We start from the raw sequence: 27,257 nt of genomic DNA, 5'->3' as shown, positions 1-27,257 counted from the left end.
CCATATCTTCAAGATCATAGCCCTGCAAAGGATGGGATCCAAATCCTGGAGGTTCAAAAAGGGAATTATTATCTTAACAAGAGGATAAAAAGGAAGCAACCGAGACGGGTAAGGGGATTCCTTTTCTTCTCTCTTCCTTGAGTTTCAGAGCTGCATGCTTTATTTTGGACAACTCTATGAATTGACTTGAACGTCTGAGTGATCACGAGGGAACGAGTCCCCGACTCAGTTTTGCAAGTACTTGGTCTGAGACAGGAGAGGGTGATCGGCTCTGCATCATCATTAAAGAAGATAATTCCAATTCTCAAATCAAACCCTAACTCCCAAAATTAGACCCACAATTTTAAAACTGAACAAAAATATAATTATTGAAACTATGTCGAGCATATCTCATCAGAAGGAAGACAAAACAGAAGCATCTATTCTAAGGTAGCACAAACTATTTGAAATCATTGTTATGCTATTTTAAAATGGAAAAATATTGTCAAATTCAGAGTTTACATGCTACATACATTGCTTCTTTTTATCCCATAACAATTTTGAAACCAATATTCCCTTCTGGCCTATGGAATGGTATGACTACTGAGAGACACATCAACTAGAAAGCGGACGGAGGGAGCGTGGATTGATTTTGGTTGGAGAAAGAAAAGGCAACAAAGGGAATAAGGGTAGAGTGATGAATTGGTAACTGAGATTAGTTCTTTTTGGAATTCCTCTTCCTTTGTTTATGACTTCTATCTTTATTTGGGTAAAGCAGCAAACCATTATCCATGAAAGGTCCTTTTACAAATCATTATTTTTGTCTTTCTTTGGATAGAATGACTTAACCACAATTGTGAAAGTTTCTTCTCAAATTTCTTTTTCCCTATTTTTAATTTTATCTTTCAATTTTTAATACTAAAGGGTAGTCCGTGCTATGCATGTGCAAGTTAAATGTAAAAAAAGAAAAAAATTAAATAAAAGTTTATTAGGTGGTGCTTGTTGCAGTTTGGTTTTTGCTTTTTTAGGAAAAACTTTAAAATCAAAAAGTTTTGGTGTAATGGTAAAATAATTCATAAATTTGTTGAAATTATCAGTTCAAATTTTGTTAGCATAGTTAATTTTTATTCTTTGAAGAAGAAAATACATGATATTTTACCAATAAAAAAGTTTGACAAGATTTCACATACCAAATTTGGTATATACCATGTGGCCATTCTTGGGCTTGTAGAAGCATCATATTAAATATTTAGCCATTAAAAGAAGGATGAAATGCCAATTAGGTCTTGTATTTTGCTTGGGGGCTAAATTGACCCTTGTATTTTCAAAAGGATTAAATAAGGCATTGCTACTTTCAAACTCGAGACTATGTTAGCCCTACAATGGATGCCATCAAAACGCCTCCAATGGCATTAGACTTCATTAATGGAGTTAATTGTAGTCCCTAAATCAAACCTTAATTCAAAAATTAGACCCACATTAGAGCTCCAATTATATAAAAAGCACTTTGTTTCTAAGATTCTTGTGTTGGATTGGATGTTGTAGGGTTCTTTGATTGTAAATGACTCTTTCTAAATGCACCTTTCAGGAGATTGTGATTAAAGATTTAATTTATGATCATATACCAATGTGAAACAATCTATAGTTGCCATACCCACATCCATGACAAGTATCTATAGAGATAAATCAAAGAGATAACCATACAAAATGAAACTCAATAACCAACATATATGTAAATACAAGATGATGTATTTAGTAACTTCACTATTTTGATAGAAACAACAAGAATCCAATACCTTAGCCTTGAAACACCATAATAGGATGCAAATTTAGTTAGTCACTATTTTCATGGGTCATGTAATCATAAATTTCTCTTTTGAAAAATATTGAGCTTCCATTACAACTTGTAATACAAGGTTATATGCTTAAGTCAAAACTAAGAACCAAGGGCGGATCTGAGAACTTGGGGTGGGCTGAATTGAATTTAGGCTGAATTTTACCTTAAAATTTTTTATTTTGTTGTGGGCTGCCCTGCGCTGAAACTTGGGTTTCAGCCCAGGACAGATCACTTTTAAATCCACTCTTACTAAGAACCATGGTAGGAGTGGAGCTATAATTTGGGTCTAATTTTGAGGATTAGGGTTTAATTTGAGAATTAAAATTAACTTTGTTAGTAAAGTTTAATATTGTTGGATGGTGTTATGATGTCTATTATATTATAGGGGCAAACATGGCCTCAAGTTTAAAAGTTTGAGGGCTTATTTTGAAAGTATAAGGGCTAATTTGGCTACGTGGGCTAATTTTTCACTTTGCCCTAAAAAATATAATATAACTTTTAAATATAATACCTAGGATATATATTCACAAGTTTATAAAGAAGCCATAAATTCTATAGTTGAGCATTTAAATGAGCTTTTTCAAAAACTCAACGAGCCAAGCACTCTCAAGCTTAAGTTCTCGTTTACAAGATCAATTTGAATTGAGCTTCCAACCTCTCACCCGAGACTCAATTAATTTACAAATCTTAGAAAAACAAATAGGAATTCATTTTAACAAAAGTATACATAAACAAATCTCTCTCTTTTTTTTTTCCCTTTAAATCAGAAATAAAATTAATTACATTATAGTAACTCTTGTTGAAGATAAGATGCGTGAGATACAATTAATATAGTTTAATCATGTGACAAAAAAGTTAGTGAAGGCTCATGTGAAAAGATTAGATAGAGTGGAACAAGAATTCAGTAAAAAGAGGTAAAATAAAACTAACAAAGATCCGTAAAAGACACTTAGACATGATATTAGTTATAAGTAATTTTACAAAAAATAAAACTATAAATAAAATTGATCGACAAACTAGAATTCATATAATCTACGTTACATAATTAAATAAAGGCTATATATCATTGTTGTGGTATTCAACATTTTCTATCATACTTCAAAGAAAGAAAATATTGGCTTCCTTAACTTTATTTCTTTCCTCCAACAGATGCTATAATGAGAATAGTTGACTTTGGAATATCTAATGTTAAAGCAGCCACAAGAAAAGAGGGATGCCTCTACCGATGTCATTTTCAGAACTAGGTGGCAGCTACTTAGTTTAATTGAAAGCCTCAGACACATCATAGAGGATTAGGAGCTTCATTTTCCTAACCAATTTCCACCCCCACCAAACATTAATTAAGTAATCAAAAGCAAAGAGAAAAGAAGTCAAGTATTGCCTCTGAAGAATCACTGCTTGCCGACTCTTTGGAGCTTACACACAATAACCCAATCCTCAAAATTTGCAGAACAACTGAGAAATACTGTGTTTATTGTAACATAACAATCCAATCCTTTATATTACACAATTGCTCCAGAATTTACTGATATTAAACAGAAAGAACCACTGTTTCTTTCTACTTGGAAGTTTTTTTTTTTTTTTTTCTTTCACAACATTATGGGATTCAAAATCTAGACATGTCTCCATGGCCTCTCTGCAAGGCTGACACATTCACTAAACCTAAAACAATCAACAAGATGATCAATGCTCATCCCTGCAGCCTGCATGAATGAGTACACAATCACAGGCCCCACAAACCGGAACCCGCGCTTCAGCAAGTCCTTGCTGATGATCTCTGCTTTTGGAGTTCTCAAGGGCACATTTCTTGGGTATCTGTATCTGTTGATCACTGGCTTGTAATTCACATATCCCCACATGAAGCTGCTGAATGATCCAAATTCCCTCACAATCTGCATTTTGTTTCAAAACCCGACTTCTGTGTCTTAGTGAGTTAAGAGGGGTTTTAGAAGGTGAAATTTTGAAGATGTAAAAGGCTCAAACTTGCCTGAACTATGCATTTGGCATTGTCCACAATGCACCTCACTCTGCTCTCTGTCAGCGTTATTGCTTTGTTGGAAGTTATTTCCGTGATCTCTTTCTCCCCCATTTTTGCCACGGTGTTGGGATCAAATCCAGCAAATGCTTCTCTATGTCAATCGTCACCCAAATGACTAACTTACAGAAAGAAAACGAGAAATTTTGTTGATTTTTCTTGTGGAAAAGATAAGCTTACCTGAACAGTTCCCTTCTTTTCAGAATCTCAGTCCAATTATAGTCCATCAGCATACCGGACATTGCAAGAAGCTCAAACAGTTGACTGTTTCATACTCTTCAGTTAACACTAATTTCTTCAGACCAAGAAAAGAAAGAGCTAAAGTAGATAAAAAATTTAGAAAAATAGACTTACTTGTCATCGTAAGCTGGAACTCCCCAGCACTCATCATGGAATTGTACATAAATTTTATCTGTCGCAAAACAATAAATCAATTTACATTTTAGTGCTGGACGAATATGCCAAATATCCAAAACTGTTGTCGTTTTTTATGTTTGGATGATGGTATATTTTAATATAGTAGGCAGATGTTCTGGAGTTGTTGGGAAAGGTAATTAGATTGCATGATCTAGCAATTGATCATAGTAATTTGTGATTAATACAATATACTGCACAACTGGTCAAGCAGTGCCATTATTATCACTTCTGAAGCAGAGTAGCAGCAGTTGGAACAACCACTACAGAATAGGAGAGTCTTCACCAGTTTCAGCAGTTATTCCTCGACTTTTTGGTTTAATTTCATCCTTGTTTTGGTTTAATTTCATTCTTGTTTTGAGTTTCATGTGAAAGAAGAGTAAATTCTATGAGCTTGAACGAGGAACTAGGACCTGAACATGTCATAAGTTGTGAGTTATTTGAAGTTCACTCAAGAAGGCAGAATATGAGTTTGAATCATGAAATGTGACCTACCACTGTTCTTGGTGATCCAGTTGCATCTTCTGTTCCCTTCTTCGGTGGGATTAGGACTCGGCTGCTGCACGTTTCTCGTCACCACAGGGACATCTCGTCTCTCAGGAGGTGCAATTCGCCGCAGTGCCAAGGAGATTTTCTGATCCAGAGTGATGGTAGAATCGGTGAGGGAAGAATCATTCGAGTTCTCGGACAAAGTCAAGGACAGAGAAGAAAGGGACAATGGAGAGCTGCTCTTCTGCAGGCTTATGGGGTAAACTTTCTTCAGGTGCCTGGATAAGAAGCCATGGTTTGGCTTCTCCTTTTCTCTCGAACTCCTGCTCTTCTCCAGAACATGCCTCCTTGGATTTTCTTTGGACATGCTTGAGGAGGAAAGACAAAGTCTTCTGCCTTAACTGAGTGGTAACGAATCTAAAGATGGCTTGAAATTTATAAAGCCTTGGCTTTCAAAGGGGAAAACACGCAAACAAGAGCAAGTTGGTGGAATGTGAATTTCATACATACGTACGTATAATATATTTCACACCTGATATCTGTAAAATAAGCGTGCCCCTTACTTTCTAAGCAAAAACCAACAAAAGTAGACTGGAATTTCAATGTACTTCTCTCTGTATATATCTCTATTTTTGATGATGAGAATACTTGAAAAAGCTAATATTCTCTGTATGACGAAATGGATTTGACATAATCTTAAGATTACTTAGGTTGAACATATGTAAACTCAAAATTTTGTTTGGAAATAGTAGTGCTGCATGAAATTGTTTGACGGTTATGTAGTAGCTGGCTTGGTGTGGTGTGGTGATTCAATAACCCAACCCAGATCCAAAAATTGACAAAATAAATAATAACAAGAAGGAATCTGGTCAGACGAGGAAACCCACTTGGCTTGTCAAATTATTGTTTAGTTAACTCACTCCAAACACGGATTAGGACAAATAGTTAGTATAGTAGCCCCATCCTCCATATAATTCAGCTCTTTCTTTATTAAGAAGGTCGAATCTATCGGATCGAGCCCATTGAACTACTCTTTTAGATAAAACCCGTCTCAAATGTCTTGAAGCAGCTCGGATTTTCTGGCCTGCCAAACACCCATTTCCTTACTTCCACTAAGAAAAATGAGCATGGAGAAGCTTTTCCATGGGCTAGTGCTAAATTTCTTGTAGTAGATTATGGTGAGTTTCAGTTGTGGTGTTTGTCTCAGTGCAAGGTGCAATGGGGCCATGGTTAAAAGACTTTGCTCCTACTCATGGGGCAAATATTTGGGCTTTGAGGCCAACCCATTGCCTGCACAGACAGAGATATTCCATCCATATTTATTTTCTGCTTCACACCCCCCCCCCCCCCCCCCCCCCGCCCCTCTCTCTCTCTCTCTCTATATATATATATATGTATATATGTATGGTGTCATGGGCAGCAAGCTGTGCAAATCCCCCTGGGCTGCAGATGGCTAGGCAAATTAATGATGTGTTTGCGCCACCTGAAATACATTCAATTTCATGTCTTGCACATCTCATGATAAATTAGTTAGCTCCGATTGATATTATCGTCAGTCAGTCGAAAATACGTAACATCTTTTGATTCTTGTGTTTGTCTTAAATTTTTTTAATATAATTATGTTATTGATAAGCAACAATTATAGAAAAATTAAAATTACACAAATCATCTGTCGGATAAGACTAAATTTAAGGGATTATCCCTTTATTTAAAAAAAAAATTATAATGTACCTACCCACCATGACATTAAAAGTTTAATTAAAGAAGAAAAATTACTTACGAGTGTGGTTAGAATTGAACTGAATTGAGAATGCGAGGAAGAGAAAGAAGTACAGAATGGTAATGGTGGAGGAAGAGACAGGGTGAGAACAAATGATCCAAACCATCACTATTGGTGGGGTTGAATGTGAACCCAGGAATGGTTATGGTTGAGTGTTACTGCAATAATAATAATAATAATAATAATTTAGTGAGTTTGAAAAATCTAACAACGTGCTAAAACCCAGCAAACTATGCAAATGGTGATTTTTGAAATATTTTTAAAAAATATCCTAAAATTAAACTGTAACGTCTTCCAGCCAAAACCCTCTTCCCCCTGCCTTTCCCCCCCTCTCAAGCCCTAAAACCTCTATTTTTTTTTTTTTAATCTCTTGACGGAGCAATTCCATGCTCACTCGACTTCGCCCATGGAGACCCCTCAGGCTTTGGCTCAGTCTCTGGCTTCCTTACAAACCCCTAATTCCTATTTCTCTCTTCTTTACTAAGCCCTCCGTATCCGCCCTAACTATTGCCACCGCCGCCGAACCCGCCGCCGGAAACCACCCCTCTGCGGGTACTTACTTCGATCCCATAGACCCAGTTCGCGAAATCCTCTCAGGCTTGAAAGGCAAAGACTTTTTTGTTAACCGTTGTTTACTCAACCTTATTCCCACGCTGTCCTCGCTTCAGGTTGACGAGATTATTGACAATTTGGGAGGCCAACACCCTGAATCTGCCATTGAATTCTTCTATTTTCTGAAAAACGGGTATGGGTTTCGGCACTCGAGGGCTTCCCAGTTCGTTATTGCCCATTTGCTGGCAAGGAAAGGGCGCCCCAAGGAGTTGAGTTCGCTTTTACAGCAAATGCTGCAGGAAGAAGGTACATTATTTGTTTATTTGTTTAAAATATTCTAGGTGAACTGATGTTCTTTTATCTCAAAACGGACTAGTTCATGTTTCAAACCGTGCCGTCTTTATGGTCCAGAGTTTAGGGTTGATGGCTTGAGGATTTTATGTTTATTTGTTGTTTATAGATTTCTTGTGATTTCGGTTAGGCTCCAATTCTGCACCTTCACTTTCTGAGCTGCTCTGGAATAGATTCAGGGCCTGGGACTCGAATGGCTTGGTATGGGACATGCTGGCTTTTGCTTATTCAAGGGCTGAGATGGTGCATGATGCTCTCTTTGTTCTTGCTAGGATGAAAGACTTGGGGATGCAAGCTTCTATCCTAACCTACAATAGTTTATTGTATAACTTGAGGCACACTGATGTCATGTGGGATGTATATAATGAAATCAAAGTTACTGGGATTCCTCAGAATGAATACACTAATTCTATTCTCATAGATGGTCTATGCAGACAGTCCTTGTTACAAGAAGCAGCGGCCTTGGTCCAAGAGAACGAAGGGAAGGGGTATACTCCCTGCGTCACTTCATTCAATACCCTTATGTCAGGGTTCTGCAAGATGGGTTATGTAGGCGTAGCAAAATCATTATTTTGTGTGATGTTTAAATGCGGACTGCTTCCTGATGCTTACAGTTATAATATCCTTATTCATGGGTTGTGTGTGGCTGGATACATGGAAGAAGCACTGGAATTCACGGAGGACATGGAGAAGCATGGTGTAGAGCCTAATTTAGTAACCTACAACATTCTTGCTAAAGGCTTTTGTCTACTTGGCATGGTGAGTGGGGCTTGGAAGATAATTCATCACATGCTGCTTAAAGGTTTGAATCCACATACTGTCATGCATACAATACTTATCTGTGGGCATTGCCGGACAGGTAATCTTGAGGCAGCTCTTAAATTGAGGGAAGAGATGCTTTCACAAGGCTTTCAATTGAATGATATCTCCTATAATTTACTACTTAGCAGCTTATGCAAGAGCGGTTCTGTTACAAAAGCACTTAGCTTACTTCATGAGATGGAGTCAACTGGCTTAAAACCTGATCTAGTCACATATTCCATCCTCATTCATGGTCTCTGTAAACAGGGAGATGTACAAAAGGCTATTCAATTATATAACAAAATGTTCTTAAGAAGAATATTCCCCAATCTTTTTACACACAGTGCTATTTTGCTGGGCTTGTCTAGGAAAGGGTCACTATCAGAGGCAAGAACTTTTTTTGATGATTTGACAAAGAGTGACTTGATGAATGGCGTCATTTTGTACAATATCATGATATATGGTTATGCAAAACTTGGTAAAATTGAAGAGGCTGTGCAGCTATTTGAACAGATAATTGAAAGAGGGATTGTACCAAGTATAGTCACTTTCAATTCTCTTATTTATGGATTCTTCAAACGAAGAAAACTAGTTGATGCTAAAACATGGTTAGATGCCATTAAGAAACATGGATTGGAGCCAACTGCAGTAACATTTACCACTCTTATGAATGCATTATGTGAGGAGGGCAACATATATGGTATGTTTGAAATTCTAAGTGAGATGGAAGCTCAAGCTGTAGAACCTACAAATGTCACATACACAGTGATTATAAAAGGTCTCTGTAGGAAACAGAGGCTGCAAGAATCTCTTCAGATACTTGAGATTATGTATGCAAGGGGTATCTCCCCAGATGAAATTACATTCAATACTCTAATCCACTGTTCCTGCAAAAATCATGATATGACAAAAGCCTTTAAGTTGCACAATGAGATGTTACTACATAATCTTCAGCCTACTCCTGTCACATATAATGTTCTCATCAATGGACTTTGTTTACATGGAGACCTAAAGGAAGCTGATAGACTGTTCTCCTCTCTTCAGGATCAAAATATCATATTGACAAAAGTTGCATATACCACATTGATCAAAGCACATTGTGCAAAGGGTGATGTCTTTAAGGCAGGTGTGCTATTCTGCCAAATGGTAGAGAAGGGGTATGAAATCTCCATAACAGATTATAGTGCCGTGATTAATAGATTGTGCAAAAAAAATCTTACAGCCAATGCTAAAGTTTTTCTCCAAATGATGTTATCCAATGGAATCTCCCCAGATCAAGAAATTTGTGATGTGATGCTAGATGCTTTTGGTCGAGTTGGTGATCTCAATTCACAATTTGAACTGCTTGCTGAGATGTTCAAATGTGGCCTACTTCCTGATTAAATCCATGAGAAAGCTAAGATTATTATGGTTTTTACACTCGAAAAGATAAGTCCAGTTGATGATCTGGAAGTTAAACGCAGAAGGTATGCTGTTCACTTCAACATGATTTTGAACAGAAATGTATACCTATCATGATTTTTGTAGAATCCTGAAATTGAATATTTTAGGAGGTAATTTCTGTAGAAATGCATGTCAGATAACAAACTGTAGAATTGAATATTCAAGTTGAGACAAAAGTCATTTGTTTTCTGCAGGTACCATGGACACCCGGGCCTCTGAAAGCAAGTTTATAGTCACAATTAGTTAACCACAAGGCCACTGGTTGAACGGAAATTTGCAGGAAGCAAGTATTCACTGTAACTTTTTGTATATAAGTCCTCTGTTGTTTAGTTAATTGATGTGATGGATGATCTGTGTTTCACTTCTGACCTTATATAAGTATAGTGTGCATGGATCACACTTATGATGCTTGATAGGATTTTCATCACTGGCCTCAGTAATTATTTCTGACTCATCAAGTGAAATGGTCTGTTTGGCTAATTGCCTTGTATTCAATCATCACAAAGAACTGATGGTATGACATTTCCGTAAAGAGGACTAAAGTGGCAATGATAGGATCATTTAAAGCATTAATAGTGTTAAGTTGTGGCTTAGGACCATGTCGTTTGAGAGGTGTCTGTCGTGAATCAAAGTTTTGATTATATGTGATTAGTCAATATTCTGTAGATTTAAAGCTATAATTAGGATGTGATTATGTCTATGTTACTATAAATAGAAGATTACTCAATTAGGGAATTTGTTTCCATACTTAGGTTTATCTTCTGTATATATATATATATGTATGTATACTAGTTCAATGAAAGATATTGCCATATTTTTCCACATGGTATCAGAGCATAAGAAAACCTAAGACTCTTTTTTCGAGCCTTCATCGTCGATTGCCCTTTTGTTGCTATCGATAGCCTACCACCGGTCACTAGCAACCTTCGTTGTTGCGATAGTAACTTATTTCCCATTCTTCTCTCAGGCCTTTCAATTAACTAGAGATGTCGGCCACCATTGGCGAAGTTAGTTCCCATGACACAAGAGAAACACTAGCACCCTTGTTGCTTCAATTGTCAGGAGAATTGCAACAAATCAATGTTGCATACCGATTGGATGGGAAGAATGATCTCAAATGGTCCAGTTGATTCGAACCATTTTGAAAGAGAAAGGGAAGATTGGTCATATCATAGGGACCGAACCAAAGAAGGAAGATCTAGCCTATGCAGCATGGGATGAAGAAGATTCCATGATAATTGCATGGCTTTGGAGTTCCATGGCACCCGAAATCAGTGACACCTGCATGTTTTATCAACAACCAAGGAGGTTTGGGAGTCTATCCAACAAGCCTCCTCGAAGGTTAAAGATGCAGTCCAAATCCATGAATTGAAGATCAAAATAGCTTTAGCAAAGCAAGGGAAGAAAACTGTCACCGAGTATACTAATTTCCTAAAGGGACTCTAGCAAGAAATGGATTGCTATCGGGTCATTGAGATGAAGAACAATGATGATGCAGCCACTTTGAAAGCTTTCATAGAAAAAGATCGCACCTATAACTTCCTTGCAAGTTTAATGTGGAGTATGATCAAGTGAGGGTTCAAATCCTAGGCAAAGATGGCTTTCCTTTACTTAATAAAGTGATTTCAACTATCCTAGCGAAGGAAAGCAAGCAAGGTGTAGTGTTGGAACCTAAAACAGTTGAGGCCTCAACAATGGTGGCAAATGAAGGAAATCGTGGATTTAAGAAGGACCAACCGATTGGAGAGAATGGAAAAACAATTCCCAAATCCACATGCTGTAACAATTGTGATAACCTGTGGTGTACTTTATGCAAGAAACCAAGGCATACCAGGGAGATGTGCTAGAAGTTGAATGAAAAGCCTCCAAGCAAGGAATGGGGAAATAGAGGTGGACAACAGCACTGGAGCCAAGGGGAAGCCAATATGGAAACCCACAAGGGGAAGAACAGACCCACGAACCAAAGGAATTCAACAAGGAAGAGATTAAAAGGTTGCGATACTTCCTAAGTACTCTTGACAAGCCATCATCTTCAAGTAACTACTCACTGCTACACTCAGGTAAACCTTCAATTTCTCATGCTTTAAATGCCTTGAATACATCCTTTAAAGACTTATGGATTATTGACTCTAGAACCACTGACCATATAACTCCTTCCTCCTAGTTCTTTCACTCATACTCACCCTGTTCCAGCAATTAGAAAATTGCTACGGTTGATGGTTCTTTGATCATAGTAGCTGAAATAGGAGAGATTAAAATCAGTCCTACCCTTACACTAAAAAATGTCCTTCATGTGCCTAAACTGTCCACCAACCTTCTCTCTGTATCCAAACTATCATATGATGTCAATTGTAAAGTGATTTATCTCCTTTCTTGCTGTTTGTTTTAGGACTAGGACTCGGGATTGATGATTGGAGGTGCTAAGGAATGGGATGGCTTATACTATATTGAGAAATCTGAGAAATCACCAGTTGACAAGTGGAACCAGCCCTTAGCATGCCTTTTAGAACCACATATACCCTCCAAGGATACCATTTGGCTGTATCATTACAGACTGGGACACCCTACTTTTTTCACTCTTAAAATTCTATTCCTTCTTTGTTTAAAGACCTAGGTATTAGATAGTTTCATTGTGATGTCTATGAATTTGCCAAACACAAATGTGTTGTTTTTCCTGCTAGTAATAATAGATGTCATCTTCTTTTTGATTTAATTCATAGTGATATCTGGTATCCATCAACCATTCCAAATGTTTCTGGAACACGTTGGTTTGTTTTGTTTATTGATGATTACACAAGGGTTACCTAGGTCTTTCTTCTTAAATATAAATTTGATGTGAGTGACATTCTCCCTAATTTCTTTTCTATGATCCAAAATCAATTTGAGGCACAAATCAAACAGTTTATGTTAGACAATGCAAGCGATTATTTCAACCAAACCCTTTGCACCTATTTCCTTCAACGTGGAGTTATTCATAAGTCCGCCTGTGTTTCCACCCCCCAAAAGAATGGGGTTGCATAATGGAAGAACAACCTTCTCCTGGATACTATTAGGGCATTGTTGTTTTATAAAAATGTGCCTAAACAATTTTGGGGGGAAGCTGTTCTTACAACCACTCATGTCATCAACCAGTTACCCTCCTGAGTGTTACATTCTCAAACTCCCATGATAGTTTTATCCTAGTTCTATCTTGATCTTCCTATCACAAATCATCTTAGCCCTAAGGTATTTGGGTGTGTTTCATTTGTTTATGTTCACAACCCTAATTAGGGGAAATTGGATCCTAAAGCTATTAAGTGTATCTTTGTGGGCTATTTTTCTACACAAAAAGGGTACAAGTGCTATCATCCTTCGACTAAATATTTTTTGGTTTCTGCGGATGTTACCTTTGTTGAGGTTGAATCCTATTTCTGCGGATCTTCAATGGGAGACCTCAAGTATGGAAGATAAGGATAAGTTGTTCCTTCCTAACTCACCATTAGCTCCTTACCCTCTGCTCAAACCTGCATTTGAATCTATCAAATCTGCATTTGAACTTATTTTTGACCTACTTGCCCGAACTTGCACTTGAATCTACTCCACAAACCCATGAACCTAAATCTTCCCTACAACCTGGTTTCCAAACCGAAGAGGGAAAGGCTATTACTAGCAAATAGTTTTCCCATATTTACTCGGATTAATCTAGAACCCAAACCAAGGTTGTCACTATCATTAGATCCAACTTCTGGAAATGAGATAATATCTCTTGGCTTACCTTCTAATGTGGATTCCATGACTGATATTGACCTACTTATAGCACTAAGAAAAGCAATTAGAGAGTGCACGAAATATCCCTTATATCCACTCTCTCACTTTATATCCTTTAAAAGATGCTCTCCATCTCATAGAAGCTTCCTTACCAACATGCATACAACATCCATTCCTACTACATTATCAGAGGCTTTAAACTGTGAAAATTGAAGGAATGCTATGAATGTTGAAATGCAGGCCTTGGAGAAGAACAATACGTGGGAGATTGTAGATTTACCAAAAAGAAAGAAATTGGTTGGGTGCAAATGGGTCTTCACAATCAAGTATAGAGCAGATGGGACACTTGAAAGATACAAAGCTAGGTTGGTAGCTAAAGGATACACCCAAACATATGGAATAGACTACCAAGAAACCTTTGCCTCGGTGGCCTAGATGAACACGGTGAGAATTCTCTTATCCCTAGCAGCTAACTTTGATTGGCCTTTACAACAGTTTGATGTGAATAATGCTTTCTTGCATGAAGACCTTAAAGAGGAAATTTACATGGACATACCCTAGGATTCAACAGAAACAGAACGAAGACTAAGGTTTCTAGACTTAAGAATGTACTATATGGCCTAAAACAGTCACCTAGCTTTGTTTGTGAGATTCCAAAGTAATGCAGGCCATGGGTTACAAACTGAGCCAAGGGGATCACACTATTTATAAAACATTTAGGTTCATGTTATGTTACAACTCTTGTTGTTTATATTGATGACATTATAGTGATAGGAAATGATGAAAAGGAGAGGCAAAATTTGGGCAGATGTTTGGCAAAGGAGTTTGAGATCAAGGAACTAGGGAATTTGAAATATTTCTTAGGTATTGAAGTGGCATGATCTAGACAAGGGATATTTATATCCCAACACGAGTATGTCCTTGATCTTTTGCGAGACACAGGGAAAATGGCTTGCAAACCATCCAGCATCCCAATTAACCTTAATCATAAACTTAGTGAAGCTGAGGGAGATAGGGACACAAACAAAGAGGTATATCAGAGGTTGGTTAGTAGACTAATTTACCTATCTTACACACTACTGGATATAGCCTATGCCATTAGCATAATAAGTTAATTCATGCACAAACCCAAAGAACTTCACCTGCAAACAGTCTGCAGAATTTTGCGCTACCTCAAGGGTACTCTAGGAAAGGGAATTTTATTCAAAAAGGGAGGCAAACTCACCCTAGAGGCCTACACTAATGTTGATTATGCAAGCTCGATGGTTGATAGGAGGTCTACCACGGGATATTATACTTTCTTGGGAGGAAACTTGGTTACTAGGAGGAGAAAAAAGCAGCCTGTCATGGCAATGTTGAGTGCAGAATCAGAATTCCGGGCAATGGCATAGGGTTAAATGTTATGGTTGCAGATTATTTTGGAAGATCTAGGACTCAAATGGGATGGCCCTATGAAACTTTATTGTGACAATAAGTCGGCTATTTGCATTGCACACAACCTTGTGCAACATAATCGAACAAAACACATTGAGGTTGATCGACATTTTATTAAAGAGAAATTGGATGGTGGTCTTATTTGCACACCTTATATACCACGTGAATCGCAGCTAGTTGTTGTTCTAACCAAGGGACTCAATAGTCCGATCTTTAACAAGCTTATAGCCAAGTTGAGAATGGATAATGTCTATTCACCAGACACCAGCTTAGAGGGAGTGTTGTGAATTAAGGCTTTGATTATTTGTGATTAGTCAATATTCTGTAGATGTAAAGTTGTAATTAGGATGTGATTATATCTATATTACTGTAAATAGAAGATTACTCAATTAGGGGATTTGTTTCCATACTTAGGTAAGCATCTTCTGCATATATATATGTCTACCAGTTCAATGAAAGATATTGCCATATTTTTTCAGTGTCAAGTACTGAAATAGTCTATTAGGTTAATTGCCTTGTATTCAATCTGTGAGAATTTATAGAGAGAGAGAGAGTTTTAGGAATTTCTCATCTAATCAACTAAAAGAGCGTATACCTATATATACACATACCATGACATAATACTAACCTATGACATAAGCCATGACATAATAACAATTATCTCTATATACAATTCAACACTCCCCCTCAAGGTGGAGCATAGATATCATATGCATCAAGGTTGTTACAAATATATTCTACCCAATGACCCTTTAGAGACTTGGTGAAGATATTTATAAGGTGATCATTGGAGTTAACAAACTCTATAACGATAACACCTTCAACCAACTTCTCTCTAATAAAGTGACAGTCGATTTCAATATGTTTGGTCCGTTCATGGAATACTGGATTGGAAGCAATGTGCAAGGCAGTTTGATTATCACAAACAAGCTTCATAGGGGACACCTCACAAAACTTAACTTCCTTAACATGATATGGGGCATATCGATCTTATAGCAGATATGACCATGGACAGAAATAATTAGAGATATCGATCTTATAGCAGATATGACCATGGACGGAAATAATTAGAGTATGTATCACAAACAAGCTTCATAGGGGACACCTCACAAAACTTAACTTCCTTAACATGATATGGGGCATATCGATCTTATAGCAGATATGACCATGGATGGAAATAATTAGAGATATCGATCTTATAGCAGATATGACCATGGACGGAAATAATTGAAGATATCGATCTTATAGCAGATATGACCATGGACGGAAATAATTAGAGAGCTGGAATTCATATAGTTGAAGCCACCTTGGGATGACATTCTTTCGCAGATACACTATTTTGGTTGACACCGTTTCTACATTATTCAATACATGCTTGATTACCTGTGAAGCGTTTTATAAATTAGAGAGTAAATTGGAGACAAAAAAATCATTTGGTGATTGAATTGCTCATCTGTCTCTGTTGGAACCCTTCTCTACACTGGCATGCTGCAATATGTGTTTAACACTGTAATTGGCTATTTTCTGTAAATACATTTGGTGATTTGTGTTTCACTGTAATCAATAAGTATGTCATTGCCTCGTTGACATTTTAAAGATAGAATTAAAGCAAACCTCTGATAAATGGCCATTTATCTTTGTGTGCAGAGAACGAACTTGGACATTGAATACAGGTCAAGCTATTTGTTGAGATCACACAAAGTGCATTAACTACCTTTTAATAGAAAGATAAACCATGACGGTATTCTCAAGATCCATTTGTGTGTTTTGAATAGGTAGCAATGACCTAAGATGTTGGACACTCCTATTTGTTGAGACCACACAAAGTACAATGTCAGACATCTTATCATGAACTGATACTTGTCACACTGTCAACATGTGCCAGGCACCTATTTAGACATGCCTTATTCTTTTGTACTTTGTTTAAATTGGAACTTTTTGGTAGCAAGCAAATAAGAGAATATGGATTATACATACTGATTCCTCTTCTTTCATAGTTTTTAATTTTAAGAACTCCAAAACCAGAATTTTGACCTCTTTTTTCTGGTGAATGGAGCGGATGTAGAATGTGAAAACCAATTTTCACAATATTTGGTATAAATGTAAGTATTCTGTAATACAGAAATGAAACAAATTGTTTGTGCTTTCAAACTAGCTATATGTATAGAAGCAGTGCCTATATAATTATCGTCTCCAATTTCATAAATACATAAGGATCAAAGAGAAGGCATGAATATGTAATATAGTTTTGTATAACTACAATTTGTGTGAAATATCTTATGGGATTAATTTGGTCAACTCGACACAAATGAAGTAAAATGTAAATGTTTATGAATTTGTTGGTATCACATTTTGTTTTGATTCTAAATTCTTTGAGTGAAATCTCAGTTGCTATTATGTGAGTCTTATGAAAGAATCCAACTCTGAAGTCCATCTACCTTATGAATAAAATGTGTAAACACAGACATGGGGACAGCTATGGATTTTTTCCTTGTGACTTCCTTTTCCTATACTAATTACTATAACTCAATAATGAAGAGGAGCATATCAAAGCAGAATGGAAGAACACTAAGCTTAAAAATGGGTTCCATAAAAATGAAATTGACTGTATTAAGATAAAAATGTGGAGATGGAGAGAGGAGAAAGAGAGTTACAGGGCAGTTGTCTAATACAATGATTCCTTTTTGAGAAAATTCCTTTAGGCTGTTGGTTTCATATAAAATATTATTATTGTTCAAAGGAGACAAGAAATGGTTTCCATAGGGGAGGGAATGTCTTGTGGTAATGGTATGTTGATGTTGGGAAATATTGTAACCGACTTAAGGATAAGTCATAGAAGGGGGAGGAAGAGATTATCATGGATGTAACAACAGTTTAAATGGCTTCAAATTCATTTTAGTATTTCTCACTTTACCTATGAATGTTAATCTCCATAAAAACTAAAATGTGAAGCTATTAGTGGGGATAAAAAGTAAATTTTGGATTAAATAAAGTTTTATAGAGCTTCGCCAAATCATGAGAGCCATATGGGTTGCATTTTAGTATAGGAAAATATATTTATTTGTTGATGCTTCCTTGCTGTCTGCAACTTTTTTTTTCCAAAAATTACTGTGCCTTGGGTTCATTTTGTGTTCATATCCATGCTTCTTTAACAATGATTGCATGAGAATTATCACCACTCTTGACAATTCTACAGGTAGTAGCTCATACAGGAGAAGAGAGTAGAACTGTATTTGAAGGTAATTCATGGCCTCTGCCTCTAAGAAGGATCTTTTGATCAACCATATGACATACTTTAACCTGTATGCACAAAATAACTCTTTTCTTTCTTTTTTTTTTTTTGGTTTTGTTTGTGTGTGTGTGTGTGTGTGTGTGTGTGTTGATATAATTATTTGCATGCATGTTTGTATTTAGCTGAAACCCTTGGAATAAGCATATTTGCCATTTTATTCTAGTTGTGTTGACATGGTTACAGGATCAGTAAATGCTTGGAGCCAGGAAATTTGGTCAGTGTCCAAGATTGCCTCAGTCACTTGGTACTCAAACTTTTCAATTATTGTCTATAAAACTAGCTTGTTGAGACTTTGAGAAAGGACCCTGCTCATTTAGTGAGCATTTTCTTTTCATCTTACTTTTTATATTTTTGTATTTGTTACTAACACACGCTGAAAAATTCATCAATTATGCTTCCATTTTCTCTAGGCTTGAGTTAGGAAAACTGCGCTTCCCTCTTCTAGTAGCAGATGGAGCTGCAGACAACGAGGTGAATATAACTTGGTGGAAGAGAGAATCTTTCATAAAATTTTGGTATGTCAAGCGGAGATTAATGCAGGAGAATATGTCAATTAATGGTATGGGTATGTGAAATTCAACGAGTAGCTTTGACCTTGCCAAAGAAAAGGCCACGACGTTGTTTGCATGTAGTATTTCACTGATAATTGATCTACTGTTTGATTCTTCTTGCATTGTGGTTTCATGAGTAACCCAAAGTAGTGCCAACTAGAATGAATATACCATGTGTTGAAGAATCAATCATCAATCAACTGAGATTCATCCCAATTAATCTTTGGTGATTGTGGGATTAGTTTCCATGTTTACTGGTTGACTTTCTTGTATAGATTTGATTATGTTTTCTTTCCTTATTGTTTCCTTTTTGTAATCTTTCCTACTTTGTAAATCTCTACTTGTATATATAGGGTGATCGGCCCTATTGAATGAATATATGAAAATATTATAGTGTTTCACATGGTTTCAGAGCCATTGTCCTAGGGTGTTATTACCTCCGGCCTTTATTGCCATCTATTTTTTTCCGACCGGTCTTTGACTGTCTGTCTCTTTAGCCTTCATTGCTGATTTTTGGTCTTCATTGCCACCATTGTTGCCTACTGTTCTACCCTCATCGTTCCTAGGGCTTCTCGCCTTATTTCTTGTCAGCCTTAATCATCGCTGTGTTGTAGGCCTTTATCACTTGCACAATTTTATCCTCATGCACCGCTCGTCTTTGACACCCTGGTCCACTGATCATCTCCCACATCTCTCTTGTCTGTCGCCACTGCCTAGATCAAGAATCTTCTCCGTTTGCCGTTAGGTCTTCCTCGTTTTGTTCACAAATTGAGGATCTTCTCAGGCCGCTGTTTGGTCTTCTTTGTTCCTTGTTGACCTTAATCACTGCTGCTACGTACCACAATTTTGCCACCATTGTAGTTCTGTGGAGTGCGGTCCTTCAATTGCAGGTCTTCATAGTTGGAACTTTGTCATCCTCGTGCGTGTCCTAAGCAGCAATACGAAGGGTCACGACTCTAGTGAAGGGGTTTCCTCGATTTGCTGGCTACCTCCTCCACTGTGCTTGACCACTCTGCTGTTACCTGGGAAGATGAAGGGCCGCGGATTTGTGGGTCGCTACTATTGCGACTTGTTTTTTTACAAAACCACTACCTATAGTGGGGAAGACAAAGGGTCGCTAGATCTATAACAAGCAACCACTATAATTGTTGTTTTTGGCGTCGCAATGTTATTGCTTCGGTGCGTTGCTGTGACCTTGCTGTGAATCAATCTTCGGTTCTTTTTTCCTGCTCCAAAATTCTTCAGATTTGAGAGGGCCCCACCTATGACATTTCCTCGTGTTGCTCGTCCCCTATCCCAGATAAGATGTCTTCGATTTTTGCAACTAGCACCTTAGCCCCGCTTCGATTGATCCTAACATTGTGTTGTTTGGAGCCACTTTTGGTACGTGTCTCTCTGCTTGTCCCTTAATGCTAATGAAAGTCCACATCTTACTTCATGGATTCTCGACTTGGGAGCAGCCAACCACATGACATTGTCCCACCTTTTTTTAAACATATAAGCCTCTTTCAGGAAATAAGGGGATTGTTGTTGCAAATAGCTCTTATCTTCCAATTGCTGGTCAAGGCAACATCAATCTCATCCCAAACATCCTATTAAACAATGTTCTTCATCTTCCCAAGCTATCCACCAACCTTTTGTCCATTAGCCAAATTACTAAATCTTTGAACTGTAGTGTTACTCTTTTTACCACACATTGTGTTTTCCAAGATCGGACTTCAGGGAGGAGGATTGGATTTGCTAAGGTTAAGGATAGACTTTACTATCTTGAGGCCGCAAGCACTTCTAATGGATTGGGGCAACAATTGGCTCTCTCATCACAAGGTATCTCCTCTCATGCTACTACTCCCAAGATCCTACTATAACATTGTTGGTTTGGCCATCCCTTGTTTAACCTATTAAAAACTATCTTTCCCACCTTATTCCACAATGTCTCTCTTGTCAATCTTCATTGTGAAGTCTGTGAACTTGCTAAATATCACAAAACTTCTTTTCTTTTGGTTAATAAAAGGCTTGTTTTACCTTTTTCCTTAATCCATAGTGATGTGTGGGGTTCGTCAAGGGTTCACAATTGCATTAGGGCTCGATGGTTTGTTTCCTTCATTGATGATTGCGCTAGAGTCACTTGGGTTTATCTCATGAAAAACAAATTTGAAGGTTTTACTATTCTTCTTAATTTCTGTCGAATGATCAAAACCCAATTCGGAGTGTGTATCAAATGGTTTCGATTGGATATTGCCAAGGATTACTTCAACCAATGTCTAAATCAATTCTTTCTAAAAAACCGCATTATTCACGAGTCATCTTGTGTAGAGATCCCCTAACAAAACGGTCTGCCTGAAAAGAAAAATTGTCACCTCTTAAATGCCACTCGTTCCTTCTTGTTTTAGTCTTGTGTACCTAAACACTTCTGGGGGGAGGTTGTGCTAATTGCAACTCATTTGATTAACCGCCTACTCTCTTGATCTCTTGACAACAAGAGTCCTATTTGACTTCTAAAGCAACACTAACTCTCTATCCCCATTTCTTCCACTTTGCCTCCAAAGGTTTTTGGATGCATAACCTGTGTCCATCTTCATCAACATAACTGTGATAAGCTTGACCCACGAGCGCTCTAGTGTATCTTCCTTGCCTATTCTAACAGTCAGAAAGGGTATAAGTGCTATCATTCATCCTCTTGTAAACTCTTTGTTTCCATGGATGTTACCTTTCACGAAGATACCCCCCTCTTTTTCTCTCCCCAACCTCATCTTTAGGGGGAGCACTATTGTGAAGATGAGGATCTCACTCTAAACACCCGTCTAAACCTTCCCTCACTCTCTCAATCGAGCCAGCCTTCTTCACTCCCTTCACCAGGATCCCTTCCATTGTAACCTTCCGCCTTATATCCTCAATCTACCCCAATTCAGTTAGATATTGATTGTGATGAGCACACGGCCAAACAGTCAGCCTTGAATCCATAAGAAACTCTCGTTTGCTCAAGAAGGAAGGAAGATGATCCTAAACCAATGCAAGTTCAAGATTCTTGCTTGAATGAAGGTAATACCACTATCCCTTCTCCAATCTTTGTGAAAGAACCTAAGTCCCTTGATCTTAACCTACCTATTGCATTAAGAAAAGGCACCCGATAATGCATAAAACATCCTATCTACCCCATATCCCAATTTGTGTCTAACCATAGGTTGTCCTCACAATATCAAGCCTTTCTCACCGCACTAGACACTATAGAAATCCCAAAGTTAGTTCATGATGCATTAAAGGATAAGAATTGGACACTTGCTATGAAGGAGGAAACGAGAGTATTAGAAAAGAACAAAACTTGGGAGGTCATACCTAGACCGGAGGAGAAGAAACCAGTGGGATGTAAATAGGTGTTTACAATGAAATACAAATCTGATGGGGCACTTGAAAGGTACAAAGTGAGATTAGTAGTAAAAGGATACACACAAACATATGGGATTGAGTATCAAGAAACATTCTCTCCTATAGCCAAGATGAATACAGTTAGAATACTCATTTCTCTTTCTGTTTGTTTTAATGGCCATTGTTGCAATTTGATGTTAAAAATGTCTTCTTCTATGGTGACTTGGAAGAGGAAGTTTATATGGAGCCTCCACCTGGATTCGAAGAACTATTTTGGGATAATAAGGTGTGTTGTTTGAAAAAGACCTTGTATGGGTTGAAAGAGTCTCTGAGGATGTGGTTTGGTAGATTTACAAAGGCAATGAGATAAATGAGGTATAAACAGAGTTAGGGAGATCATACATTGTTCATAAAACATAATGGAGAAGTTAAGATCACAATCTAGTTGGTTTATGTTGATAATATTATTATCATAGGGAATGACGACTTGCTCTAAGGGAACATCTAACATGAGAATTTGAGATTAAAGATCTTGGTAAGTTAAGATACTTTCTAGGAATTGAACATACTCCAAAGACAGTATATTCCTTATCCCAAATGAAGTATATTTTGAACTTATTGAAAGAAACAAACAAACTTAACATCGAGGCAACACATTTTCCCATTAACCCAAATCACATAATTGGGTCAAAAGATGGAGGCAACACAGTTAATAGAGGCAGTTACCAAAAGTTAGTTGTTAAATTAATATATCTATCTCATACCAGACTTGATATTGTTTACTCTATGGGAATAGTTAGCCAATTTATGCATGATTCAAGGGAAGAACACCCATAGGCTGTAAACTGCGTCCTACATTACTTAAAGGCAACTCCAGGAAAAGGAATCATGTTTCAAAACAATGGCGGTATAACTCTAGAAACCTATTCTAATGTTAACTATGTAGGTTCACCTACAGATAGATGATCCACATACATTCCTAGGGGGACACTTGGTCACATGGAGGAGTAAAAAACAAAGTTTGGTTGCGAGATCAAGTGCTGAGGCAGAGTTTAGAGCTTTGGCTCATGGAGTATGTGAACTTCTGTGGCTAATGATTATTTTAAATGATCTCAAGATCAAATTGGAAAGGACATTGAAACTGTACTGTGATAATAAATTTGCTATCAATATTGCTCACAACTCAGTCCAGCACGATTGTACAAAACATATAGAGGTTGATAGACATTTCATTAAGGAAAAATTGGACAGTGGCTTTAAAACTATTTATATACCAACAAAAAACTAGTGAGCAAGCATCCTAACCAAAGGTCTTCTACCAACAAGATTGTAGGAGATTACATGCAAACTAGGAATGGTCAACATATACTCTCTAGCTTGAGGGGGAGTGCTGAAGAATCAATCATCAGTCAACGGAGATTCATCCCAATCAATCTCCAGTGATTGTGGGATTAGTTTCCATGTTTATTGGTTGACTTTCTTTTATAGATTTGATTACGTTTCATTTCCTCATTGTTTTTTTCTTGTAATATTTCCTACTTTTTAAATCTCTACTTGTATATATAGGGTGATCGGCCCTATTGTTTGAATGTGAAAATATTGCAATGTTTCACACTATGGTAATGACATATTAAGTATACTTAATATTTCCAGTGTGAAACATTGTGACTCCTTACCAATGGGGACAACTACAAGGTTAAGTTATCTAGGATGCAACATAATATTTCCCTTGGGAGTCTTTAAGCAAAAACAAACTTCAAATTTCATTTTTTCACAAAACATATGTAGCAAGCCATATGTAGCAAGCATTTCATTTTTTCACAAAACAGTTATTGGTCGTGGGCTTGGTTCTGGAAAGGTTTCAAAATTTTGCTCTGTGATTTTGTTTGTTTGTTTATTTATTTATTTATTTTTGACCATAATAGAGGCTATGCATGTTGCTTGATGAAACATATTTACTCTATGAAACTAGTCTGCTGTGAGGTTAATAATGACTATATCAGTTTACTTGTGATTTTGATAATTATCATTATTAATAATTCGATGAAAGAAGATGAGGATTGTGAATATCACATGAGTCCCCCGCAAAATTGAGGAAACGAGTTTACTAACTGGGAAAAAAAAAAAAAGAGAGAAAAACATAGAGAATCATGAATAGCAGCAAATTGGATTAGAAGTCCACTTAAACGTTGAAAATTTATTGCTTTAGGAGCATATGGTACACTCACTGAAATATCTCTCAAACAAAAACAAAGTACACTCACTGAAGTATCTCTCAAACAAAAACAAAGGAGAAAGACTTACTTTAAAATGGAAACTATCTTAAGAAGCTTCCTTCTTATACTTAGTTATTCTTTGGTGGATGATGTCTGGGAGAATGATAATCAGCATTGAAAGCTACAAAACCAGACACATCTACCTCTTCAGATACGAGGATCCTACCACTCTTTTCACCTTCTACATTTAAGATCTTTTTAGCTTCAATATCATATTTAGTTGCTGCATTGGAAGTTACTGGTGAAGATCCCATGTTTTCACCTTTTTTCTTTGAGTTCTGCTGCCTCATGAAACTGTTAGCCATAATCTTCCTTCCTTGGAATCTATTGTTCCAAGCAGCAGCAGCAGCGGCAGTACCCGTGCCGACCAAAAGGTCCTGTAAACATGGAGATTATGAGTATTCTTTTTCCTAGCAATAAATGGATTATAGCCAAAACTGAGCATACTTTGCATTCTTACCTCTCCCATTGAAGCTTTATTTATATCTTTAGGTACTTTTTCATCTGCAATAATTAAAATTTAGTAACAAATTGAAAGATACCAAGGTTTTAGCATTAAAATAACACTGAAACTTACAAAATTTGCTGCATGGAACATAATGGGAGAGCATAGGATATACCTTGGCGGGCTTGTGCCATAAAGAGCCTTCCATTAATCAAATAGAAGAGCAGTACCAATGCACTTAAAAACCTCATAGGCATAGACACCATTCTTGGGTATGTCTGTTCTCTGAACACCTAGCTAATTAAAGAGAATCAGTCTGGACTTTATAGAGGGTACTGCAAATGAGTCAAAGATATTTGTCCAACATTTATATATTCTAGGTGACAAGCCAAGGCTAGGGACTAGGTTGGCCACGTTATGGATTGCATGCATCCCATGAATACAAGGATCTCGAGGCATTTTGCTTGGAGAAATAACAGTTTTACAATATATATGATTAGAATTATATGGTGTATAAAATCAATATGATGAGCTATTTGTTTCTTAACATGTGAATATGAAGAAGACATGTTATTTTGGTATATAAAAATTTTATTTATATAGCATTTTCCTTTTGCTTGCTAAAAATTTGGTTGCATGAGTTCTTTGACAACCTCCTGATTGTTTATCTTCTGCAGTTGTATTTATCAATCCATCTGAAATCTTAAACCTTAAACTTGTTAGAGATAGTTTAGCCATATTTCTTTATTCTTAAACACATTCCTTCATAATATTATCACAATATTTGTTCTCAAATCACGATAAAGGCTTAAGCCGTTACATACAGCAAAAGTTACTTGTGCTTGGTATTAGTAAAGAAGTATGCTGTAACGTGGAATGGAAGTTAGAGTGTTTTGTGCCTGTCCACCGCCATGCACTCAACGAGGAGCTTGGCTTTGTCAAGTACCACGGCTTCTTCTTATTTTACTTATTGTTTCTGGGTTGGAACTCATTTCTCCATGTGAACATGAATGGCTACTGTTATAAGTAAATCATTTCTTGATAAATAGCACGCGGAGATACTATGAGAAGATGAATGGAGAAAGTTGTTCAAAAGAAAGATGAGCATAATTTTTATGTAGAATAGGATAATGTGAAAACGACATTTCTGCAATTATACGTTATTTCAATAATTTTTTTTTCTTCCCCTACGTATTCATAAAATAACTTGTACTAACATTTTCTTTTTTCTTTTCTTTTCTTTTTCTGTGATAAGCAAGAGGGTATTGCAACTGTAGCCAGCATTTTTCCCAGACAGACAGCGACATTGAATGAGATTGAAGGCCATGGACAAGTGAAAAGTGCATTGAATTATAGATCCATTATCACAAAGAAGAAAGAAGTATTTTTAAAATAATGGGTGATTGGGCTTTGGTTCAACTTGGTCTTTCAGTGGGTGTCCCTTGAGAATGGTGTGGGCTGTCACTATTTCAGTAAGCCAAGATTAACCATTCTGCACATCTTCCGAGGTTGGTTAGTGTGAAAGTTGGTGCATGATTTGCCATTGATTTGTGGCCCGCCCTTGGCAATGAACATGGCTTGAATTTAGATTTGCGTGCCGTTGCCATTGATTTGTGGTCTTATTTTTTTTCTTTTGTCTATACCGGTTCCAAGGCATATAAGATTTTAGATTCATATTTTAGACTCTTATTATACGTCTCTAATTGGGATACTATATTCTCATGTTTAAGAATTTTTTACTAAGTTTTACATGGTCTCTCTCTTTTGATACAAGTTTTTTCCATTTTGCATACTTTGCATCACCATTCACCACTGTTCCTTTCTGTCCTTTCCTCTCATGGTTAACTAACCATTTGAATCATCACTCTTACATCTTATTTTAAACTTTAGTAAGTCTCACTCTAATCTTTATCACAAAGGATCCGATTTCTTTATTTATTTAGTCTGGGCATAATCAAATGAATGATGCAGTATTTGTATTCAGTGTTTGTGGGTTGGTTTCGTGAATGCTTGGCCTAACAGAACCAAGTGTGTTGTGGTGTACAGAACAAAGCTGGCTGTGAAGTCTGTGCAATATAACTAACTCTACATTGGTTAAAAGTGATAGGATCTCAATTCAAATAGCCCGACAATGAAAGGTTGCAAGCATCATCTTTAGGACCTCACAATTCAGCTTCTTCTTCTTGTTAAATGATTACTTATTAGTATTTAATTTTAGGATCTTGTTCTTGGCAAATCTGATATATCAATCTTATATGAATGGAAGGATCATATGGCAGTCTTTTAAATTTAGACAGTAACCAAATGTGTTTTTACAACAACACTTTTGAAGATATCGACAATGGTATGTTATTAATATAATATAGCCCTCACTTTAGCTATTAGCTTCACACGTGAAATTTTGGTTACATCATATGAGAGTAAAAAGGTAATTTAATTATGCAATATAATAATCATAAATAAAGATA

At 36.9% G+C, this 27,257-nt stretch overlaps 2 protein-coding genes across 51 annotated transcripts; one reads left to right on the top strand and one right to left on the bottom strand.

Moving 5' to 3' along the window:
• Nucleotides 1-3,217: 3,217 nt before the first annotated feature.
• Nucleotides 3,218-5,283, bottom strand: LOC127797766 (uncharacterized). The gene is made up of 5 exons (XM_052330907.1): nucleotides 4,761-5,283; nucleotides 4,206-4,263; nucleotides 4,032-4,115; nucleotides 3,804-3,945; nucleotides 3,218-3,708 (listed from the first exon to the last, which is right to left on the bottom strand). The coding sequence occupies exons 1-5, from the start codon at nucleotides 5,119-5,121 to the stop codon at nucleotides 3,430-3,432; spliced, it is 924 nt and encodes a 307-aa protein (XP_052186867.1). The 5' UTR covers nucleotides 5,122-5,283; the 3' UTR covers nucleotides 3,218-3,429.
• Nucleotides 5,284-6,812: 1,529 nt separating this feature from the next.
• Nucleotides 6,813-26,579, top strand: LOC127797015 (putative pentatricopeptide repeat-containing protein At1g13630). 50 transcript variants are annotated; one of them, XM_052329443.1, is made up of 10 exons: nucleotides 6,814-7,392; nucleotides 7,568-9,704; nucleotides 9,876-9,968; nucleotides 10,649-11,717; nucleotides 13,669-13,872; nucleotides 16,510-16,535; nucleotides 18,059-18,164; nucleotides 18,338-18,398; nucleotides 18,565-18,719; nucleotides 26,045-26,579. In XM_052329443.1, the coding sequence occupies exons 1-2, from the start codon at nucleotides 6,921-6,923 to the stop codon at nucleotides 9,619-9,621; spliced, it is 2,526 nt and encodes an 841-aa protein (XP_052185403.1). In that variant the 5' UTR covers nucleotides 6,814-6,920; the 3' UTR covers nucleotides 9,622-9,704; nucleotides 9,876-9,968; nucleotides 10,649-11,717; nucleotides 13,669-13,872; nucleotides 16,510-16,535; nucleotides 18,059-18,164; nucleotides 18,338-18,398; nucleotides 18,565-18,719; nucleotides 26,045-26,579. The 50 variants fall into 50 exon arrangements, with proteins under 50 accessions (XP_052185416.1, XP_052185403.1, XP_052185408.1 ...); XM_052329448.1 differs by lacking the exon at nucleotides 13,669-13,872 and having other exon boundaries at nucleotides 18,059-18,101; XM_052329445.1 differs by lacking the exon at nucleotides 13,669-13,872.
• The last annotated feature ends 678 nt before the right edge of the window (nucleotides 26,580-27,257 follow it).

The sequence above is a fragment of the Diospyros lotus genome, chromosome 3 (assembly GCF_014633365.1).
Source record: "Diospyros lotus cultivar Yz01 chromosome 3, ASM1463336v1, whole genome shotgun sequence".
NCBI lineage: Eukaryota > Viridiplantae > Streptophyta > Magnoliopsida > Ericales > Ebenaceae > Diospyros > Diospyros lotus.
Note: the sequence above shows the minus strand (reverse complement) of the source record. Positions and strands in the feature narration are given on the sequence as shown.

Coding starts and splice junctions, on each gene's coding strand:
- LOC127797015 (XM_052329453.1), top strand. CDS start 6,921: ATGCTCACTCGACTTCGCCCATGGAGACCCCTCAGGCTTTGGCTCAGT. Junction 7,393..7,567: donor GCAAATGCTGCAGGAAGAAG/GTACATTATTTG, acceptor GATTTCGGTTAG/GCTCCAATTCTGCACCTTCA.
- LOC127797766 (XM_052330907.1), bottom strand. CDS start 5,121: ATGTCCAAAGAAAATCCAAGGAGGCATGTTCTGGAGAAGAGCAGGAGT. Junction 3,946..4,031: donor AAAAGAAGGGAACTGTTCAG/GTAAGCTTATCT, acceptor CGATTGACATAG/AGAAGCATTTGCTGGATTTG. Junction 3,709..3,803: donor ATGCCAAATGCATAGTTCAG/GCAAGTTTGAGC, acceptor AACAAAATGCAG/ATTGTGAGGGAATTTGGATC.